Raw genomic sequence first — 21415 nt, 5'->3', positions numbered from 1 at the left:
TTAATTAAATTAACCTTTTAGTTAAGACAAAACGTGCAATCTGAATATGTCACCTCAAGGCTCCATATTTTAAAAGCTAGTCAATTCATCGTGAAAAGTATATAATGAATAATGAGCTCCACTCTATTTCTGCACTGAGCTACATGAATGAGAGCTAACACTCAGATGTAAATCTTTAGTGGTCAAACCTGCTAGCAGAGTACAAGAGTACAACGTTTACTTCCTCATCAATCAGCAACTCTTGATGACTCATCCTCATAAAAAAGCTTAGCAAAGTTTTTTAAGTAGACATCCGAAAACCATTAAGTTTCTCACTAAATGCTTTCTGTCTTGGTCCAATGTTCCTTCTGGACTTGGTTTTTACGAAGGAAAAATAACAGCACAGGAAGAAAAGCTGCTTGGGCTTATTTTCCAGAGGGAGTTTTTGGCACACATTTTTAGAAACAAATAACAAAAAAACATAAATAAAATTTAACTGAATGCAGCCAGTGGAAAGTTTTTTTTAAAAATAAAGGACTTTGCTGACAGCTTTAAAACATCCTGTGTACTGTGTAAACTCTGTATGCAAATAACACACAAATACACATCCAACACCTAGGTGAAAGCATCCTCTGAGAAAACCAGTCAGTCTCCCAGTTCACTGCATCTTTACAGCAACAACATCCTAAGGAAATGTTACCATCTACTGCCTCAATGCCCCAAAACACACACAAACACACTCATATCTTCAGCCAAGTCCATTTCTCAGTGTCTCTACTATCTTTCTCACCATACGAAGATGAGAAATTGACGGAGAGTGGAAAAAGAAATCAATTTGAGAGCCATGACAAGCAGTTAATCTCCACTCAATTTACCAAAATGTTGAGGCCAGTTTTCAATATTATTGAGTTTTCTTCATCTTCGTCATTTTGACATCAAACCTATCAATGCTGTTTTAAGTGGCTCCAGTTTCTTATTCAATATGTAATTGAAAGATGATGTTTTTAATAGTTTGCAAATATATCACATATGCTTCACTTATCAATACAAAGCCATGAACGATCAAATGAAAATGAAATCATTTAGGATCACTAGATGTGGTTTAAGTAGCATTTACACAGCTGTACTCAGACATGTCTTCATGTTGGAATTAATATCAGTGAACATTTATTCACAAATGTGATTGTATTATACTATAAAGGTGCAGAGGTGTGGACTTGATTCATATGACCTGGACTTTAAGTTGGACGGGTCATGAAGTTGATGATTTTAGAATTGACAATTAAAAAATATAAAGAAGCTTTTTTATATGACTTGATGTCCTCCCCCAACTGCAGAAGTTTAAAATGTTATAAGTGTGCAGTGAATCAACTCTTCATTCTCCTGTCGACAGATATACTTTAAGTTAATCTGACAACAGCCAATCTTGTTGCAGCATGAGAAGGTGGGAAAGGTGGCTGCCGTTAAAGGTTAGGTATTTTCACCGTGGTTTTTTCTGCTGTGGTCAACAAAAAAACGCTTATATATTTAAAACCTTTCATCATTTCTTTAAATTGACTATACTGTTAATCTGCTTGAGACTGACGTGACTTGCAATGCAATGACTTTGTCCCACCTCTGAGCCAAAAGATATTTCAACACTGTGGTTTAGTAATAGAACACAATTATACATCAATCATGCTATTATTTGTTTTTACGACCGAGTGACGTATAAACAGTCATTCCTCCACCAACACATGCCCGTGGCCTCCCTCACCAAAGTTAAATGCTGCTAGAGCCAGTCCGGAGATCGCGTGGAACAGGTGGATAACTGTGGCTGGCTGGTAGAACAAGTACCTCCGGTATATCAGGGCGAAAGGATAACCTGCAGGCAAGACAGAGGAGAAAATGTTAATAGAGCTGTACAGTGTATGCCTTCATATCAGCTATGTAGCCACTGCTGACACCACCTGGTATTAGCAACACCAACCTTGTGGTAAAAACCTGTCACACACAAACACAAACACAAACACTCACACTCACACTCACACTCACACTAGTAGTACTGGTGAGTGTGGTGACTTGTTGCAAGTCTGGCATCTCAAGGAGAAAGATAACGGCCTCAAGTAGGACTACAGAAAGGGCAAAACACTCACCTCTGATCACGACAAAATTTCTTTTTGCACGGGGTCGACCGGTTTACCTGAAGTGTTTTTTTTTATGTTTACATTTCGATTGATATTTGTATTAATTGTATATCATACATGTCTACACTTACATTAAAATGTTATAGTACAAAATTCATTTGTCAGAATTATGATATCAAGGAAGGCAGCTTAATATAAAAGGTGCTTTGCTTGATCTTCACTGTAAAGTAACATCCAGTGTTTTATTTGCTTCTACTGATTTACTTTAAAGGCTGGATTTATTTTTCACTGTCATCAAATCCCATGAAAAGACCAAATCCAACAATGAATTGATCCTGCCTGCGAGGACTGTCTGTGTAACCAAAGCCTGTTACAGTTTATTCCTCTTTGTCATGGACCTCCATCATCATCTGAAAACTATTATAAACCCATCAGTGAGCCGCAGTGTTGCACTGTGGTGACATGTTCCTTCAGTTTATTTAAAGGTAATCCCACATACAGTACACCTTCCTGGTGCTGCACACCAAATCCCAAAGACATACTAATCCACTGCTGAAAATGTAGCATTTACTCCTGTGTGAATTAGGTTTGCTTAAAACTACAATGCCCAGCTTTTACTACTATTTGTTAGAAGACAGAAGGGAACAAGGTGTGACAGATTCATTTTTGTTTCATGGGATTTGTTGACATAAGAAAAATAAAGAAGAAGTTGGCCTTATCCTTTAAAAGAAAAAAGAAAGAAAAGAAAAAATGAAAAACTTATTTGTAGATGAATTTGTATTTTTTGACAGATTCTGGATATACAGATAAATATATGGATATTTTCCTGCAGTCTGTGACTATGTAGTTGCTTTTACAAAGCAGGTGGCTGACTGAAATCTAAAGGATATCACTCCATGTATAGCAGAGGAAGCACTGACGAAACCTCACGTTATTTTTGGCTCCAAAGCTGTAGTGCAAGGCAGTTACTAATATACAACTAAATACATCATTGCGCAAGACACCTTAAGCAATGCGGTGCAAGGAGCACGCAACAGGCGTACTGAAGGGTTTCAGGCATTTAAGCTAACCAAAGTCTGATCTGAATGGCCGTGTTCAGTCAATTGTATTGTTGGTGGGAGGTGACGACGAGAAAAAACAGACGTGTCCATGTGTCAGACCAAAGTTCAGAGAGGACACCATGGAGGACACCCTCCCCCACCCCACACAGACACACACCCCCCTGACATTCCCACCCTGTGTCATGCCAAGGCCTAGATTTATGTTTTACAACTTTCAATTTTAAAAAAAGCAGATATAAAGTTAAAGCCAATTTGTGTACATTTCTGAGAAGTTTGACTTCCCCTTCATACATGTTTTAAGAAGTATAAAATACTCTACTTCCACAAGAAAACCAACAACATTAAAATATCTTGTTAAAATCCTTAAAATGACTGCTTCTTCTCCCTCATTAAAAAACCCAGAATCTATTAATATGCAAATACGTTTAATTTCACAAGTTTAACAGCTGGATACAAGATGTCACTTACTTTACTGTGAAGTCCATTCTCAGTGTTTGTGCACTAGGGGCTTCAAGTATCCACATCACACTTGTGTAAATTGAATATTGGACCAGAATTGGATTCAATTATGTCAAAAACAACCTCTTCGTAGGCCCACTTTCAGCAGAAGAATGTGAGAACAGCTTTCTTAGTGTCAAAACTCTGCACATACATCATTCTGCACAGTGACACTCAAACATCCAGCTGTAGGAAGCCAGTGCTTCTTTTTAATGTACATGACTGTGCAATATTAGTATTTCAAGCACTACTTTCAGTTCAACTGTGCAATATGTATATTTATATTTCACTTTAAATCTGTGCAATAACAATATCAAACTCAGGTGTTGTATCACTCAACACCAATAATATTACTCTTGCACACAATATAACTATTTATTTTACAATATTTTTCTATTCTTTTTTTACAGGCGCTTTTCTATTTTTACTGTCCACTTTGCTGCTGCAATGATGTAAATTTCATCATTGTGGGACTAATAAAGGAATATCTCCTCTTGTTCCCTGTGTTAAAGACCCCCACCCCTGCCTACAACAGTGGGGCTATTATTTTCACCCAACTAAGCGTTCTCTATTATTCTAATTCTATAACAGCGCACAAACCAACTTAATTACACTGCCAGAAATGTGTAAAAGAGATCATATTTGTTGGTAGTTAGTAAGCTAAGTAAGTTTGTAAGCTAACGTTAGTGTAGCTGTTAGGAAATGAATGAAAGAAACGGGAGTAGGGGGAGAAGATTCCGACGGGTGACAATATTTAGCACAACACCCCCCCCCCCCCCCCCTCTCCCTCCCCAGTCCCCAATTCATCAAACTGCCAGAGATGAGTAAAGGGAGCATATATTTGGGCGGGTAGTTAACTGCCAGCTCACTTCATTGTCTTTTTTGTAAGCTAATGTTAGTGCAGCTGTTAGGAAATGAATGAAAAGAAGGAAAGAGGGGGGGACACGATTCCGACGGGTGACATTATTTAGCACAACACCCCCCCTTCTAGAACATGACGTCCATATCAGTTAACTGCCAGAAGTTAGCCGTTGGTCGTGATGAGAAGAAGCAGCACAACTCAAACATGTATAGCTGTGTGCAATTTATTTTTTTTAAACAAGCTTTCTTTATGGAAGTCTGCTGGTTATGGTGGTGCACCTGTGAATAGTTTACCCGTAAAAATGTCCCACACATTTAGACAGTAAGCAGACAAACACAGCCGGTTAACGCCTGTAGCTGTGTCAGTTAGTACCTGGCTGAGCGTTATGTTAACAGTTAACACACACAACGAGGAGAGCACTCACACCGTCATTTCAGCTAGCTACCACAGTAACACAGAGCTTCATTCGTGAGGTGAAACTCACCGATTAAAATAGATAAAATGAGTCGAACCGCTGGCTCCGGGGAACCTAAGGACTCCGACAGCTTCTCCATCAAGGGAGCCGCCATCTTTCTTGTGGGCGGAAACGTCTATTCGCGACGGTTCACTGAACTCTCCTGATTCACGGCAGACATCCGCACACACAAACACACTAGTCTCACACACTCCGCTTTTTAAAGGCCTCTCGCGGTTCAACCTCCCCACTAACACAAATCTGAACGATTCTCCTCCCCCAACCCCTCCTCGTCTGCATATCTAATCCCTCTTTAACCACACTGTTACACTCGTCATTTTTCAGGGTTTGTCACTGTAGACGTTGGACTTATGTGGCTGACAGGTAGCAGCACACCCTGGCTGATATTAACAAGAGACGCAAAGGTGTGTTATTATTACCTCTACTGTATGAATTTGTGGCTCAGTGGAGTAAGTTTGCCCCCATGTGGCAATGCGCAGGAATAACATTTTTACTAGATCCCCTCCACACAATAGCCTTTAACAGTTTTTACTGATGGTTAAAGCAGTATATATAGGCTATTTTGCAAAACTCTACACACTAACCACAAAACCTTACACCAAACCAGAAATACATTATTTATTTCATGCCAAGGCAAACTATTCTTGCAAAACTCTCTTTTTTTTAAAGAAAAGTTTTTGCATCAATACAGTCACACAAACCACCATTTTAATGAGCACTAAAAGCACTGACAGTGTAAATAAAGAACACCTGTGGCTTTTAATGTGCCGCATAGGGATCATGACAGACTACAAAAAGAAGGATAAGCATACCAAAAGCAGCAACGCTTCATCATCTTACAGGACTCATCACACCCCGGACACAATCTGCTTGAACTGCTCCCATCAGGCAGACGATACAGGGTCATCAAAACAAGCTTTTATCCTACAGCCATCGTTGCATTAAATACTACCAGGCAGCGACTAACATAACACATGCACCTCTGTCTTACACTGGATATGCACTTTAAGGACTATGTGCAATATTGTTATGTGGACGAGTGAGTGGGTTGTTTTATACTGTTTTTATGTGTTATGTGTTCTTATATTGTTTTATTATGTGTTTCTTCTTTTTTTTTATTATTATTAGCTCTTTTGCACTGCCAAGGACTGCACTTAATTTCGTTGTACCTGTTACAATGACAATAAAGATATTCTGATTATAGTAGAGACCGGTGAGACAGGACAATTCAGTCACACACTACAAGACTGAAAAACAGCTTCTTCCCAGCTGTTAAACTAATGAACATGACCTGATCCCCTCATCCCCCTCACTCACACACTTTCACTGGAGGACTACAAATCAAAACTCTTTTTGTGTAATGATATAACCGTCTGCCTTAAATTGTTTCAATTGTTTACATATGGCAAGCATTGCTGCTGTTTGCTGTGTTTGCACATTAAATTGTTTTTAATTGCCTTAAATGTTGTTATGCTTCAGGGAGTGCTATCTAAATTTCTTTATATTGTTGTCTGACCCTCAATATAGTGACAATAAAGCTACTACTACAGTAAAGTGATGTAATTTTCTGACCTTACCAGACTGTTCTAGGTGCTCTATTATTTGCCTTTACCCATTTACTCATTATATATCTACATTACTGATTTTTATTTATCAAACATCTCATTATGTAAATAATTTCTGAAAGCACCCATAATCATCCCTACAATATTGTTGCAATATCGATATTAAGGTATTTGGTCAAAAATATTGTGATATTAGATTTTGCGCGTACCATATTGCCCAGCCATAAAATATATAAAAACACTCTGCTTGGAACAATAATGTGTGGGGGATGCTTTTTAAAAGTGTAAGTAGTAAAAGTACCTTCAAATCAAAAATCAAGTCTGTTTCAATGTATAACATACAAGCATACTACCCAACAGCTGTCAGGTTATATCCATAAAAGCTAGCTGCACTAACATACTGCATAATAACAATAGGAATCCATTAAAGTAGGATTATTGGTAGGATTTAAATATATGAGCTACAAGATTACATAATATATTTGGGAACAGCAACATAAGTATGGAGTCATGTTCACTATTTTTAACGTTTCACATATTATGGGGGCTTCTCTTTAAGAGAAACCTTCTAGACAAATATCAAAAGAGCAAAATATCCTAACATTTGAATCGCGCAGTGTCACCTCTAGTACATTAGATACAGACGTAAATGTTATGGTGTCATATTTTAAGTACCACACAAAACAATCACAGCAGCAACAAAAACCAGACGTTCACATGTGCATTTATATTAAACGTCCATTTAAACCACTATATTAAACATTATAAGTGTAAGAAACACATTTTTACCGCAGTGCATGTCTGATATGCAAAATTACGACGAGTATCGTCCAATCATAAATACAGTGGGGGGCGGGAACTTGGATGCTTCAGCCAATCAAACGGCGTATCGTCATCGCTGTTTGTTCCTCAGCAACAGACCACTGATCACTGTAGATGAAATCAATTTTAATTAGTGATACTCTGATAAACGTCGATGTTTCAATTTAAGAAAGTATTACTATTAATAATATGATTGTTGATTAAAATTAGGACTGTGTTAGCCATTCCTACCCATGTTGATCAATTACAAATATGTTTATCAAAATACTTTGTTTAAATTATTATTTTATAGTCTGCAGTGGCACACATTTAAAACTCATTAAAACACATTTAACTCAGCTCTACAGCAGCTTTGATTACATACTACAACTAATTGTTGTGGTATTGAAATGTACTTGTGGATAATAAACGTACCAAGTGAAGGTAATTTAATACTAATAAAACAGAAGTGGGTGGCCCTGAGGGTCAAAACACAACAACATTACACAAAACACAACAACTACCATTGCCAGAACTCTTGTTAATAAACTTGATATCCACTCTGGTGAATTTAAAGACAGACAAGCGCAGCGGTTTTATTCCCAAAAGCGAGTTAAACCAAATTCCTTTGTTTCAGAAAGTCCAAAACAAGTTATGTGGGCTTGATTATTTCAAAGCAACAGATTTGGACAATACTCCAGCCCAAATATCCTATTAACTATTTTTTTCAGGTTAGGGACACACATAGTTCTGCCACTAGGAGGAGCTCAACTGACCTTGTTCTCTACAGACTTGCTGGCAAGACACCCTTTTATACTTAACAGGTGTTTTATAGAATAAAGTCTGAAACAGATGGAGTGGGCAGCTTTAAAACTGCTGTAAGAAAATAGTGCAGGAACAGGTTAAACTGTTTCCTCATATACCGCTGAGATATGTTGTGGCAAGATCCACCCATTTCAAGTATTTTTTGCCAAATGTTTGTTTGTTTTTTGCCCCTTATTGTGTTGTATATATTGGCTCTGTTGTATAGTATATAGTGTTTTTGAATGCATGAGCTGTCAAGTTCATGATATGCTGATGACAATGGAAATAAGCAAACTAGCTTCCTTGTGTAATCCTTGACAATTTCTGAAAAATTGTAAGTGGAACCCATGTCCTGGAATTATTCTGATTTTGTTTTTTGTTTTGTTTTTTATTTTCAAATAAAATAAGTCAATCAAGATCCATGTTTCCCACTTCCACTGGACCATTGACTCAGAGAAGCATACACAGGCAAACCCAGTATCAAACTCTGCTTTACTCTGTAAAGAAACAAATGTTAATTGACTGGCCTTGAAGGAAGACCTGAGGTGCAGCTTTTCCCATTTCTATGAGTTGCCTACAGCATCTTTAACATTAGCGTAATTTAGATAAACTGGACAGTTAAAACAACACTAATGTCAATTTTAAAAATTCAGCTCCACCAAAGTGTTTTTGTTAGCTACTTACTTCTTTGTATTTCATCTAACAGGTTATTCGATTCTGCACGTTTAACGTCATATGTGATCCTCTGAACTCTGATTCACTTATCTGTCCCACTGAAAGCGACTACAGTCTGCCTGCTATCTTCAGCACAGATGGTTTGTTTGTTTAACACCAGCGTAGAAGGAGGGGGTAGGGGTTTATGGGTCACAACACTACAGCGCCACTACAGCCCTGATTAGACATCATAACATAATGCTGATGGCAACTGCAGCGTGCTTCATACAGATGCAGCAATAATTAGAGCTCAATTCATCAGTAGCCAAATTGGCCGGTAGTTTTACCATGTTTTCTACCACTGTTAATTTTTACCCCATTTGGTGAGTGTTAATTTCAAGGCCCAGAGATCAAGTGTCATGGTTATCAGAACTGAGCTCAATTAATATCTCAACGGTTAACTTGGCGAGGATAACATCAAAACTGATTTCCACTAAAGACATTAGGTAACAAGCAATGCCTTACAAATGAAGGCATAAGTTTGCAGGTTCCTTCTAGATGCTGTAACGATCATCCAGCCTTTTGGTAAGTGAGAGCGACAGCTGTCTGCTGTAATGAAGTTTAAAGGTGAGTTTAAAGGTGGTGGCAGCAGCAGCATGTGCATAGAGGATATCTCTATAATCTGATGTGGACAGTGTGGTAAATAATGTGTTTTCTGCTTCTACAAAAGAGACAAACACAAGGTATCCAACTTTTAGTTTTTAAGCCAGATGTTCAACAAGATATTTGATGTCTAAACACATTTGACTTGTGGGAACATTAAGGATATATAGTATAGTGCATATAATATGTAGTCTTTTTTTAGTTCAGAGCAAGTTTTAAATCAGAAATTTCTGGAGGTCAAAAGCAGACTGTAACCAGAAGGCTGGCTCTGTGGTAGGGCCAATGGCATTAAAATTGTATTATCTGCATAGAAATGGACATTACGCTGCTGATTTGGACAAAAAAAGCTATTTCTGTATATGGCTTTGCATTGCTTCATTTGAATGAACATCTCACACCGCCTGTGCACGATTGCTGTGCACTGGTCTCAAAAGTACAACACAAATGGTCAAAGCAAGTTTCAAGGTCTGGAAGATACCAAACAAGTGACAAGTGCTGCTTGCCCTGGCTGTTGCACCTCCATGAAAACAACACCCATAGTATGTTTAACCACCTGTTAAAGGATCGATATGTTATACATTTACTGTACTAACTCTAAAATGACCATGATATATTATCAGAAATTAAGGAAACATGTCAGGTGGAAATACTGGCTTCTGCAACTTTTCTATTTCAAATGTTCTCCTTTGAAATTTCCTTTCGGGTCTGATTTTTTTGGCCTGTGTTTTTCCTCTCACTGCCCATTCTACCTGTTCAAGGTACTGGCACGTGCCAGTAATGTTCATCATGTCCCGTAGTCCAGCGTGAGGCCTTTGGCCTGTGTCCCGACAATACAATACAGTAAAAACAGAATGCATTTAAAATGCAAAAACAAACTGAAATGACCACAACCACTTAGTTTGACAGCAACCGTTGTGGGGTCAAAGATATCATACAGTCATTTAGAAAACAGTGTAGGCTGTAAGTCGTTTACTTGGTTATTTTGAAAAGTCAGTAATATGAAGATCCAGGTGAAAAATTGCAGCAGCAAACTCTGCAGTATAAAAGTTATTCTCTTTTCTTACACACTTTCACGCGGCTATTCACCTGATATGACTAACTCAGACTGCTGGAGCCTCATATGAGCTTCAGATAAACTCTAAAAGCATTTTTGCACAAAATGACCGTGCGAACACACTGAGGATCTTTTCATAGCCAGTATGAACACGAGGAAAGATTACAGTGAGAGAAACCTCTTTCAGTGCTCATATGGGCACCTAACTGTTATTTTAACACACGTTTGGAAAATTTGTGAACATATCCTTATGAGTACTGGGGTTTTACAAACAACACGTGAAGGCAGCATGACATTTCGCTCTTCCCCTCCCTCAAATGGGGAACTGCGTCTGCGGGCGTGCCTTCACGAACCAATGGAGCCGACTGAGAGGAGGGGACAAATCTTTCCTTCCTTATAAATACTCTGAGCTGCTCTCTGTCAACCGCTCTCTTACCCAGACAAGGCAGACCCAGGTGGGCTTTTGGAACCGTTTTCTCAGCAAACACCCCCCCGAAAAAATCCGCAATCATGACCAGGAAATTCTTCGTTGGTGGAAACTGGAAGATGAATGGCGACAAGAAAAGCCTGGGGGATCTCATCAACACCATGAACGGAGCCAAGGTTGACCCCAATGTCGGTATGTTCAAATCCAACATCTGCTCTATCTCCTCCATCTGAACATTGTCTCTCCTGCTCTTCGATGCCCGAGATCACATTTTGTGACTATTAAAGCCATCTAAAGTCATTTTCTCTATTTCTTTCTAACTTATGAACATCTTGCATCAAACTAACATTTCCACGAGATGTATTTAAGTTTCTGTTTGTACCCAACTTAAATTCATGTTTGTCACAGGTCTATACTTTTCAGGACACACACCCTCAATCAGATCAATCATTGATTTGTGAGAGTAAATCAGGCCCATGGGGCGTTACATAGCTAGCCCAGTTTTCCTAGTATGAAGCTTAGTATTTTTTTTCTCCAATTCATGAATAACAAATGTTATCTTCATTTAGTAAACGTCCATTGCATTTCCATCCATGCATTTAAAGTTGGTCTCTCAATATCCTGTTGATATCCTGGTTATAGTCTTCTCTCTCTCTCTCTCTCTCTCTCTCTCTCTCTCTCTCTCTCTCTTTTCTTTTTTTTTTTTTAAACCAGCATTTTCCATTTTTCATGCCACAGCCGATCGATGCAGTCTCAAAATGGCTCGGACATTCAATACGTCAATCAATACCATCATTCATCACAAAACCCCATCGCCTTCATTTCCTGCCCTTATCAAGTAACTGGGTGTGAGCTCTGATTTCGAACCGAGCTAACATTGAATCTAAAGCAGAGAGAAATGCATGAAAGCGAATGATGGACGGCTCGGATGAGGTTTTCAGTAATGTCGGTGGTGGTGGTAGGTGTGCGTTTGCAGCGGCACGTAGTCCAACCAGCCGCTGTGGAAGTGCAGGGTGCATTCAAGTGAAGCTAGTCGATAATCGCGTTCTTCATGTTCAATCTGCAAACTAATGAGGGGTACAGTAGCCTTTTTTGGCAAGTTATTTTTAGTTCAGAGGGCTCCACGATTACGGATGTGTCACTAATGAGAGACACTTGTTCCTTGTTCGTGCTGATCTCTTCTCCGATTTTTTTCCAACACGACCTGAACGCAGCAGTAGACATTCACCCTGTTGCAGTGTGTTTCCTGCAGACTAGAAACACATCACATTCTCTCTCTCACACACACACACACACACACACACACACAGAGACAGGCTGCTGCTGCTTAAAAAAGCTTGACTCACTACTTTGTTTTCATTGCACTTAAACTCGAGCAAGGAGATGTTGAATGTGTCCAGGCCTGTTTCCGCTGTCATCGGCCCAGTTATTGTGCTCTTCCTGCAACTTGGTGTTATGTAACTGTGATGCTGTGTGTACCAATCACAGGCCTGATCTGTTTTGAACTGTGCTCTGGAGCAAACTGCCATCCTTGGACCTTGCTCCATTAATGTCCGCCTCCTTTAAGCGTTCAGAAACTTCAGCAGGCTTTTCCCATCTGCCTCTCTGTGCAGCTTTAAAGTCAAAGTTCAGCTGTTTTCATCCCCAGACGGGGTTTCTAACATGTTGGACATTAAAACTCTGACCCTTACAACTTCAGCTCATGACTTTTCTTTAACCTCTGCAGAATGCAGCCATGTAAGCGACCTTTTGGAGGCTGAACTCAGACCTTTTACACTGAGAGGGTCTGAGTGTGACTGGGGAGAAATGACCTTTACCAAACCAATAGTAAGAGGGAGCTGTTTAATATAGACTCCAGTAACCCCAAGATACAGTTACAATGTGAATGTCAGTGTCTTAACCTTACTGTATGCTGCTTTGAACTGTGCTGACTGTACGGTGACGACTGTTCAAATTGCAGTGTTTGCACATTGAGAAACACAAACCTCAGACTGCCACACAAATCAGTTTTACAGATTTGCACTATGAAAAGTGAGTTTTGTAATACAATTTGTCAGTTTTGTTTCAAGTCTATTGCTTTTTTTTTTTTTTGCTTTTTTTTTTACACAGTAGTGAAGAACTCACCACATTCATATCTTGGTTTTAATTTCTCCACACTGATGCCCATTTGCCTGTCAATCAATTTGAGGCTGATGGTACTTTGCAATACGGATTTTGCCCTGAAGCATCATGATTGAAAATCCTGGGCTGGTTTACTCTCTTTAATCCCCATGGTGTTGCAGTGCTGTGGGAAAACATGCATATGTAGTATCGTACTTGGAAGCAGTTCAAACTAGTTTCTTTGTGTTCAAGCCCATAGTTTAGTAGTGTCCGCTCCTCAATGGGATGATGCTCTGCAGCTGAACAAACTCTGAGATTAATAGAAATCGTGCAAAAAATAAAAGTGTGAAACAAAGCAAAATACATGTGTAATTTAGCTTTGATCTTTGCTGTGTCAGAAAAGCTGCATTACTGATTAGTTGGTGGGTTTTTTTTTTTTTTTTAATGAATGACTTACAGTTTAGCCTTCACATCCACTTCAACCCTAAACTTTTGTCACGTTATCGACATGAAGGAATTTGATCAAAAATGTTCTACTACTAAAACTAAATTACATTTGTTATAATAGGAAAACTATATCTAAGTGTTTTCTTTCTGTGTTCACAGAGGTGGTGTGCGGTGCTCCCGCCATCTACCTGGACTTTGCCCGGTCCAAGCTGGACCACAAGTTCGGCATTGCTGCTCAGAACTGCTACAAAGTCGCCAAGGGTGCCTTCACTGGGGAGATCAGGTACGTCGTGTTTCCATCAGAGGAAAACAAGAGTTTGATGAGGCGCAAGTAAACACTGAGAGGTGAAACAACTTGAGAATGTAGATGCACAAAATTAGCAATAGGGTACTATACAAAATTGTCCATCAGAAATATGAAATTTTAAAACGGATTCTGATTACTTTGTGGTAATTCTATCAATATTATCTTCAAGCCCTGCGATGATCAAGGACTGCGGTGTGCACTGGGTGATCCTGGGACACTCTGAGAGGCGCCATGTCTTTGGAGAGAGCGATGAGGTAATTCTGGATTATTTTGTCTTCTTTCAGCTTGCAACATCCTTATCATTGTCTGGAAGGTCGCTGAAGTGGGGTGAAAGAAAAATAAACCCTGTCTACACTTAGTGATTAGATGCTTTTGTGTTTTTGTTTTTTTAAATCTTTAGCTCATTGGTCAGAAGACCGCTCATGCTCTGGAGAACGGCCTGGGTGTGATCGCCTGCATCGGTGAGAAGCTGGATGAGAGAGAGGGCGGCATCACAGAGAAGGTCGTCTTTGCTCAGACCAAAGTCATCGCAGGTACGTGACTCTTGACAATCTCACTAAAGAATGAAATGCTCTAGGCACGAATTGCAGTCTGGTTGGTGTGATTCACATTTTAAACGGAACATTTGCGCAATCAAGAAACTTGCGAAATTCAAATTCTTATCACACGTCTTTCACAGACAATGTTAAGGACTGGAGCAAGGTCGTGCTCGCTTATGAGCCAGTGTGGGCCATTGGCACCGGCAAGACTGCCTCCCCACAGCAGGTAAATATTAGAAACCACTGAATATTTCTCTACAGTCGCTCTTAACATGACCCGTCATAATGTGTCTGTTTCCTTTGTGATATTTCAGGCTCAGGAAGTGCATCACAAACTGAGGGAGTGGATGAAGAAGAACGTGTCTGAGGCTGTTGCCAGCTCTGTGAGGATCATCTATGGAGGTCAGTCAGTGTGATGAGATGGAATTTGTCTTTCTAGGAAAAATAAATTCCATCTTTTGATTTCTCGTTTCGATTTCCCACATCCCTCTCTTCTCATCGGTCTATGCCACTCAAAATTTGCACTCCTTCTTAGGGTAATAACTCAGTAAAATACGAACACGTACATTATAAACATTTTTAGATCCAGTGTGACTTAAAAGTCTCTGGGATATTGTCATTTCTGATGTCTGTCATGAATCAACATCCATAAATCAACTTAGAAAGCATAGAAAACGGATGCCCCTTGTAACTTCAGAACTTAAGGTTTTCCTCTGTATCAAAGTAATCCAGTGATTGTTATCTGTGAATTGGTGGGTACATTGCAAACAGAAACTGCTAATAGCTGATTCGGCATCTTTTAATGATGATGAAAACCTCTTCGTCTTCTCAGGTTCCGTGACTGGTGGCACCTGCAAAGAACTCGGCTCCCAGGCCGACGTTGATGGTTTCCTTGTGGGTGGAGCTTCCCTGAAGCCCGAGTTCATTGAAATCATCAATGCCAAGCAATAAAAACCTGGTAGACTGTGACAAGACCATGTCCAGATCCGAGGCCAACTCCATTCAGACGATCCATCAACCCCTTACACTCAGCACTTAGTCCCCACCCCCTTTTTATTCAAAGTATGTGTAATGCTGTCATTCCCTCCTTTTCCTTTTTATTATTTTGGTATATTTCTTCCTGAAGAAAAGGGACAGGTTGACACATGCACTGTGCTGCACTGAAAAGCCCACTGAAATAGTCTGTGTGCATACTAACTTCCACACTAAGTGCTCAAGCTGTAAAGACTGATAAGTACACCTTGAGGTGGACGGGCAGTCCACGCCTTTACTTGAAGCGTTTACCAACTACTGTGTTAACAGTGTCACGGCTCTTGTCAATCAGATGTATTTGTCTTTTTAATGTCTGTCTCTATTGTGTAATTATGATGTTCTGTGGCTTTTTACCTCCTTGTAGACGTGCATGATCCATGGTCTGATTGGCTCTTTTGTCAAGAGGGAAGCATCCATTACATGTCCATCATATTGTGTCATGGCCGATGGGTACGAGGGTGTGAAGGCTGTAAGAAAATATAATAAACAAACTAGAGATGGTTTAAGTGTGTCCTGTCTTATTTTGAATAAGTCTCTGATAAAACTCTGACCCAAGTCACTCCATATTGTGGTTTTCCTCATATATTATAAAAACACACACTCGTATTCACTTTAATACATATTGGTTTCATGAGCTGCTCTCCAGACTGCTGTGTTCACAGGCAGACTGTAGTAATCTCAGTGGTATTCTCAAGTTGCCAGAATGAGTGTCTCATTACACAAGTGAACTCCAGTTAAGACAATACCATGCAGAGGCATTTGACTGCTATTTTTATCCCGTCACTGAACTGAAACAGACACACAGCAGTCAAACAGCCATGTGCCTGATACACACTCATACAGCCACTAGTGCCTGAACACTTACGAACTTTCCATTTTGGATGATGTGAAGGGTGCTTTTTGGGTTTTAGCCAAATTAATTTTCTAACATTATTTATAGTTCTCATTCTCTAATATATATATATATATATACACAACGCTCTTGCACTGTAAAGAAGCTGCACAAGAGGCAAAGGACATTTCTGCTATGATGCTGAACCTCTGAAGTAAAAGACAAGGCAGTGTGTTAAATTGTGTTCATAAACAAGTTCAAGTACTCTTAACTATGAGATTAATGTGCTAATGTGATGAGTCTGTGTTTGGATACTATATGTTCATCCCACTGTGCAGCTGGATTTATGTAGTTTCAATTTTTACATTTTACCTTTATTTATACATGCTAGGTTATTTTGCAGAGACAGCCTGTTAACAGTTTCAATAAAAATACACAAAAGGACAGTAACAGAAGGAGTCATTATTAGGAAAGAGAAACAGACCATAAACTCAAATAGAAATAGACAGGTAGGGGACTTGAAGTTAGAGTAAGATAGCTCTGTAGATTATGTCATGATATCGTTCCTGGATTAGCACTTGCATGGATTTTGCTGCAGCAGCCGAGTTCAGCTCAGGTCAAAATTCCACATTTTTCTTAACAATCTGCACAACTGTCGTCATGGTTTCAATCAAATATTTGCCCTTCTCTCTTTCTTTGTCTGCTTTGTATTTTCTCTGTGTTGAAACAGATGAAGGCCTGAACCACTTCCACTGAACACAAAGCCACAAGTATGCAGAGGGGGTGGACAAAATAACAAGAACACCTGTGAAATTTAATGCAAGGCCTGTTTTAAAATAGTAATTTAGTCATTTTCGTTATTATCAAAACAAGAACAATCAACATATCAATGCTCAGATTATTATTCTGCTAGGAAATGGGGGGAAAACTAAGTTCTGCAGCACAAATTTGCATTAATTTGGACTTTTTCCAGATCTTTACATTTTTGTGAAGTATTGGAGAGTTTTACCCTAACCCTTTAACCCTTTAACCCTAACCCGTGGGATCCTTGACCAGTTATTTAAATGAGGCCATGAAATTAAACCATCTCAAGGTAAATAATGAGCTTTTAATATGTTATTTCATGTACTTCTTCTAATCTGAAAAGTAAGCAGTAAATAAAGCGGTCTAATAAATGTAGTGAAGTGAAAAGAACAATATTTCCCTCTTAAATGCAAGTGGTAGAAAATGAAAATACTCATGGAGCTCAAACTTGTACTTAAATATAGAACAGAAGGCATTTAGTTTTGTGATGTGGAAACTTGGTCTACCCCTTAAGGCAAGGCAAGGCAAGGTAGCTTTATTTATATAGCGCATTTGATACCCTGGGACAATTCAATGTGCTTTACATAAAAACAAACATTTGACAGTAAGAATTGGAAGCAAAAAACTTAAAAACATACAATTTGAAAAATGAAAATAAAATCCAATAATAGTAAAACCTGGATTTTAAAATGCTGACAGTTGGGGCTAATTTCAATTTAGCATTGAATGTAGTTGTTTTTCTCAGTAGATAATCTCAGTTAGGTGTCATGTATATAATGTTAAATAAGTAGCAACAGTACAACTAACTCAGCAGTAATGGGACAACCTGCTTTATACAATAAACCTTTGTATAGCTCATATTTTTGTCCTCTCAACCAGTGTTAATATAATGTACTCGACTATATTATGAGATCGTTCTAAAAATAGACAATACAGCCTACTCGAGGCCTATATGAGTAGGCCTGTACCCTCCAGTCCAGCAGGGGGCGGTGTTGCTATACATTGCGGACTTTGCGTGGCCACAGTCTCATGTCCGTGTTTACAAGCGAAGCGTGACGTTCACAGACTCGTAAGAAAACGCCTCCAAGCTCAACTAAAGGCAACTCATCTCCTCTAGACATGTCCAAAATGCAGTCTCTGAAAGCTTTTCTCAACGAGAGACTGGCGGCGGTGGCGGAAGAGATATTTGGAGCTGTTGAGAAGACAATAGCCGAGTACAAAGAGGAGGTTTCATGCTCAAAAGATTTAGAAATCAGTCGTCTCAGGATGCAGCTGAAGCTCCTCAAGTCAGGTGGGTTTGAATGAAATCTGACTGCAACCAAACATCAAACAGCTTTGCATTAATTTTGAATTAGATTGCATGATTATGATGCTATTATGTGCGTTTTTTTCATAGACCCCCGAGCAGATAGATGTCTAGGAGCTCAGCTGCAGCAGCACACCCATCATCTCCTTCACCATCATCATCATCATCATCCTCATCCTCCTGCTCCTCAACATCAGTCAGTAGCTGTAGTGGAGGCCCCTGAGTCCCAGCACTGTGAGGAAGACAGTGGCAGTAGCATGGACCACCCCGAGCCCTCACAGGTGAAGAAGGAGCAACAGAAGAGCCACAGAGATTTCTGGATGGGCCACAATGCAGAGCAGCTGGAGGGTCTCGAGTCAGACATCAAGGACTTCATCTCATCTCCTTCCAGCCTGAAGAGTAGTTTGCAGGACCCCACCTTGCCCTTCCACCCCTATCACAACAACAACAATAACAACAACAATGGTGAGGAGAGCAAAGAGAAGCCCTACAGCTGTTCTGTCTGTGAAAAGCGTTTCAGTAACTGCTCCCACCTCGCCGCTCACATCAGGACACACACGGGCGAGAGGCCGTACAGATGTGAAATATGCCGGAAGACTTTTATCACCACGAGCGCTCTGAACAGACACCAGACGATCCACACCGAGGGGAAACACTTTGTGTGTAATTATTGTGGCAAATCCTTTAAATGGATGGAGTCTCTTGGCAGACACATGAGAATTGTGCACAAGAGAGAAAATATGCCTGTATGACTCCAATATATCAGATATGTTTGTCGTCTATAATTTTATTATCAAACAAGGAATTGTAACGTCTGTTTTGTATGTTAAGTTGTGAATTATGTTGTGCATGGACCTCATTAAGTTTTGTGTATATTAACACTATAACTGCAGAAAATGATGCAAATAAACTTTACAAATACACTCACTGATATAATATTTAAAGTACAAATGATGGCAAAAATATTCCAACAGCATAAAATATGAATACTCCACATACTCACTTTGGCTTTGTTTGATGTATTCTGCATTCTGCTGCAGAAGCAGAAGAAGAGTGATGTTGCAGTGTACTCCAGTAGGTGGCAGCAACAGCATTTCATTCATAATTTCACATCAATCTAGTGTATTTGTTCAGACTGCTGTGTCTCTAATGCAATGTGTGTGTTTTTCCTTTCTGCAGACTGACAATATTCTCAGTCAGTAGTGTTCTTACACATGAAACTTAAAAAATAAAGGGTGATACACTCACCTTCAGCTTTACATGAACAAATAGTATAAAAATAGGCCGATGTTAAATGGAAGAACAGCTCACATGCAAGAATGCGACCACAGGCCATTTTTAATTAAAAAATTAATCTAGAATCAAATATTTAAATGGGCGGGGACATTTCTTTTCAGCTGTGGGAAGAGCTTCCCGATGAGAATAGTTCAGTGTGTGAAGCCTAGCCTGTGGGAAGAGTTCAGCCTCAAAATCGCCATTCTTGTCAGTGTTAGACAGTAAAAACGTGTAGTTTGTTTAGTATTTTAGCCGATGGATCCCCTTACAGCCCAGGCTTTCTCCTGTGAAGCTGTAAAGCAGATGTGGTAAACCATTAAGATCCTGATGATGCCTTCTGACCGGTTTAGTGAGTAGATGAAGGTCTAAACAACGGCAGCAATCATTAAATATGTGAAATAACACCTCTGCTGCTGCCCCCTCAAAGTGATTGTTTAGTTTAAAAAAGTAACACTGTGAGAAGTCGTCTTTTGGTTGACACCTGGACTGTTAATGGTTCTTATTGGACTGCAGGTAAAGACGAGCGTAAGTGTCTCCCTGCTGAGATACAGACAGTGAAACATGCTGGGAGTTTATCAGCTGATGGAAATAAGTGCCAAAACCACAGTAGTATTAATTAGTATTTATACATTTGAACTTGTTAGTGACTGGGGAGTGTTTGTCCTGTCCAGTGAAGTAACTCAAAGTTGCTCACTGGCAGATTTGGCTGATATGATTATTGATTTTTTTAGTAACACTTTAAAAGTCCCCCAATTTAGCATTTAGCATTTATAAGCTTATTTAAAAATGGACATTTTAAGAACATTATAATTTCTATTCTTCATATTCTAACAGTTTTTTACTACATTGTCATCAATGATCTGTTTATACACCAGCCTCCACTTATGGAGGCCCTCAGGAAGAGTTATGGGTGAAGACATTTACGTTAATAAACATTTATATCTGCTAACAACTATGTTATAGTGTGTTATAAACCATTTATTATCTGTTTATATACTGCTCAAAATTTAAATAGGGGGACTTAAAGTGAAGTGTTGCTGATTTTTTTTCTCTCTTAATTCACACTTTGTGGTCAGTAGTTTGTTTTGGACTTTGGACTTTGTCACAATAACAAAAGCACAGGTGTAATTAATAAAAGTCATTTAATTGAATTTTATTGAACTGCATCCTGGTGTCATGCATGCTGGCTCACAGTATCACAGTATCATGTCTTACTGGTGAATTTGAATATAACGGAGCCACTGTTAATGTTATTAGTGACACTTGTGCTTTTCCTGCTATGACAACAACATTTGTTAATTAAGTGTTAATTAAGAGAAAGCTCAGTGTTCAATGATCTTGTGTTGTGTGGTTGTATGAGACTGTGTTGTACTGTGTTTTTTTACAAACCAATCAGTAGTTTTATCGTATTTATAATAGAATTACAATAAAGGCTTTTCTATCTTTCTATCTTCTATCTTTCAGACAATAGCGTGCTTCTAATTTGGGAAACCTCTAACTGTTTTACAGTTAAAAGGTTTGACAGTCTTTTTTCTAACCTGGAGGGGAAGATCTAACCTCAACCTGAGCAAACACCTTTTGGATGAACTGGTACAACTAATTGTGAGTCAAGCCTGATAACCCAGTATCAGAGGCCGACCTCACTAATGCTGCTGTGGCTGAATGTAAGAAAATCCCTGCAACGAGTTTCTAAAATCTTGTGGAAAGACATGTTTAAGAGAGTAGCATAACAGCATTTTTGAATTTAGGCATTCAACAATGACATAAGGGTGTAATGTTTGGGCGTCCATACACTTTTGTCACC

The 21415-nt window shown here is 39.2% G+C and overlaps 2 protein-coding genes and 1 non-coding gene across 3 annotated transcripts in view; 1 reads left to right on the top strand and 2 right to left on the bottom strand.

The window, feature by feature from the left end:
• lpcat3 (lysophosphatidylcholine acyltransferase 3) overlaps positions 1-5228 on the bottom strand; it is a gene marked incomplete in the record, with an annotated part of 15528 nt that extends 10300 nt beyond the window's left edge. The window contains 2 exon segments of the mRNA XM_062421830.1: positions 1736-1843; positions 5011-5228. Coding sequence (XP_062277814.1) covers positions 1736-1843; positions 5011-5095 — 193 coding nt within the window.
• Positions 5229-7108: 1880 nt separating this feature from the next.
• Positions 7109-7165, bottom strand: LOC133984149 (U7 small nuclear RNA). Its single transcript, XR_009925399.1, has one exon. It is a non-coding gene; the product is annotated as a U7 small nuclear RNA (small nuclear RNA).
• A 3800-nt stretch (positions 7166-10965) lies between these two features.
• Positions 10966-15900, top strand: tpi1b (triosephosphate isomerase 1b). Its single transcript, XM_062421872.1, has 7 exons — positions 10966-11161; positions 13676-13799; positions 13993-14077; positions 14224-14356; positions 14503-14588; positions 14677-14764; positions 15195-15900. The coding sequence occupies exons 1-7, from the start codon at positions 11053-11055 to the stop codon at positions 15311-15313; spliced, it is 744 nt and encodes a 247-aa protein (XP_062277856.1). The 5' UTR covers positions 10966-11052; the 3' UTR covers positions 15314-15900.
• Positions 15901-21415: the final 5515 nt, after the last annotated feature.

The sequence above is a fragment of the Scomber scombrus genome, chromosome 7 (assembly GCF_963691925.1).
Source record: "Scomber scombrus chromosome 7, fScoSco1.1, whole genome shotgun sequence".
In the NCBI taxonomy this organism is placed as follows: Eukaryota; Metazoa; Chordata; class Actinopteri; order Scombriformes; family Scombridae; genus Scomber; species Scomber scombrus.
The sequence above is the reverse complement of the archived record's forward strand: the minus strand, read 5'-3'. Positions and strand labels throughout refer to the sequence as shown.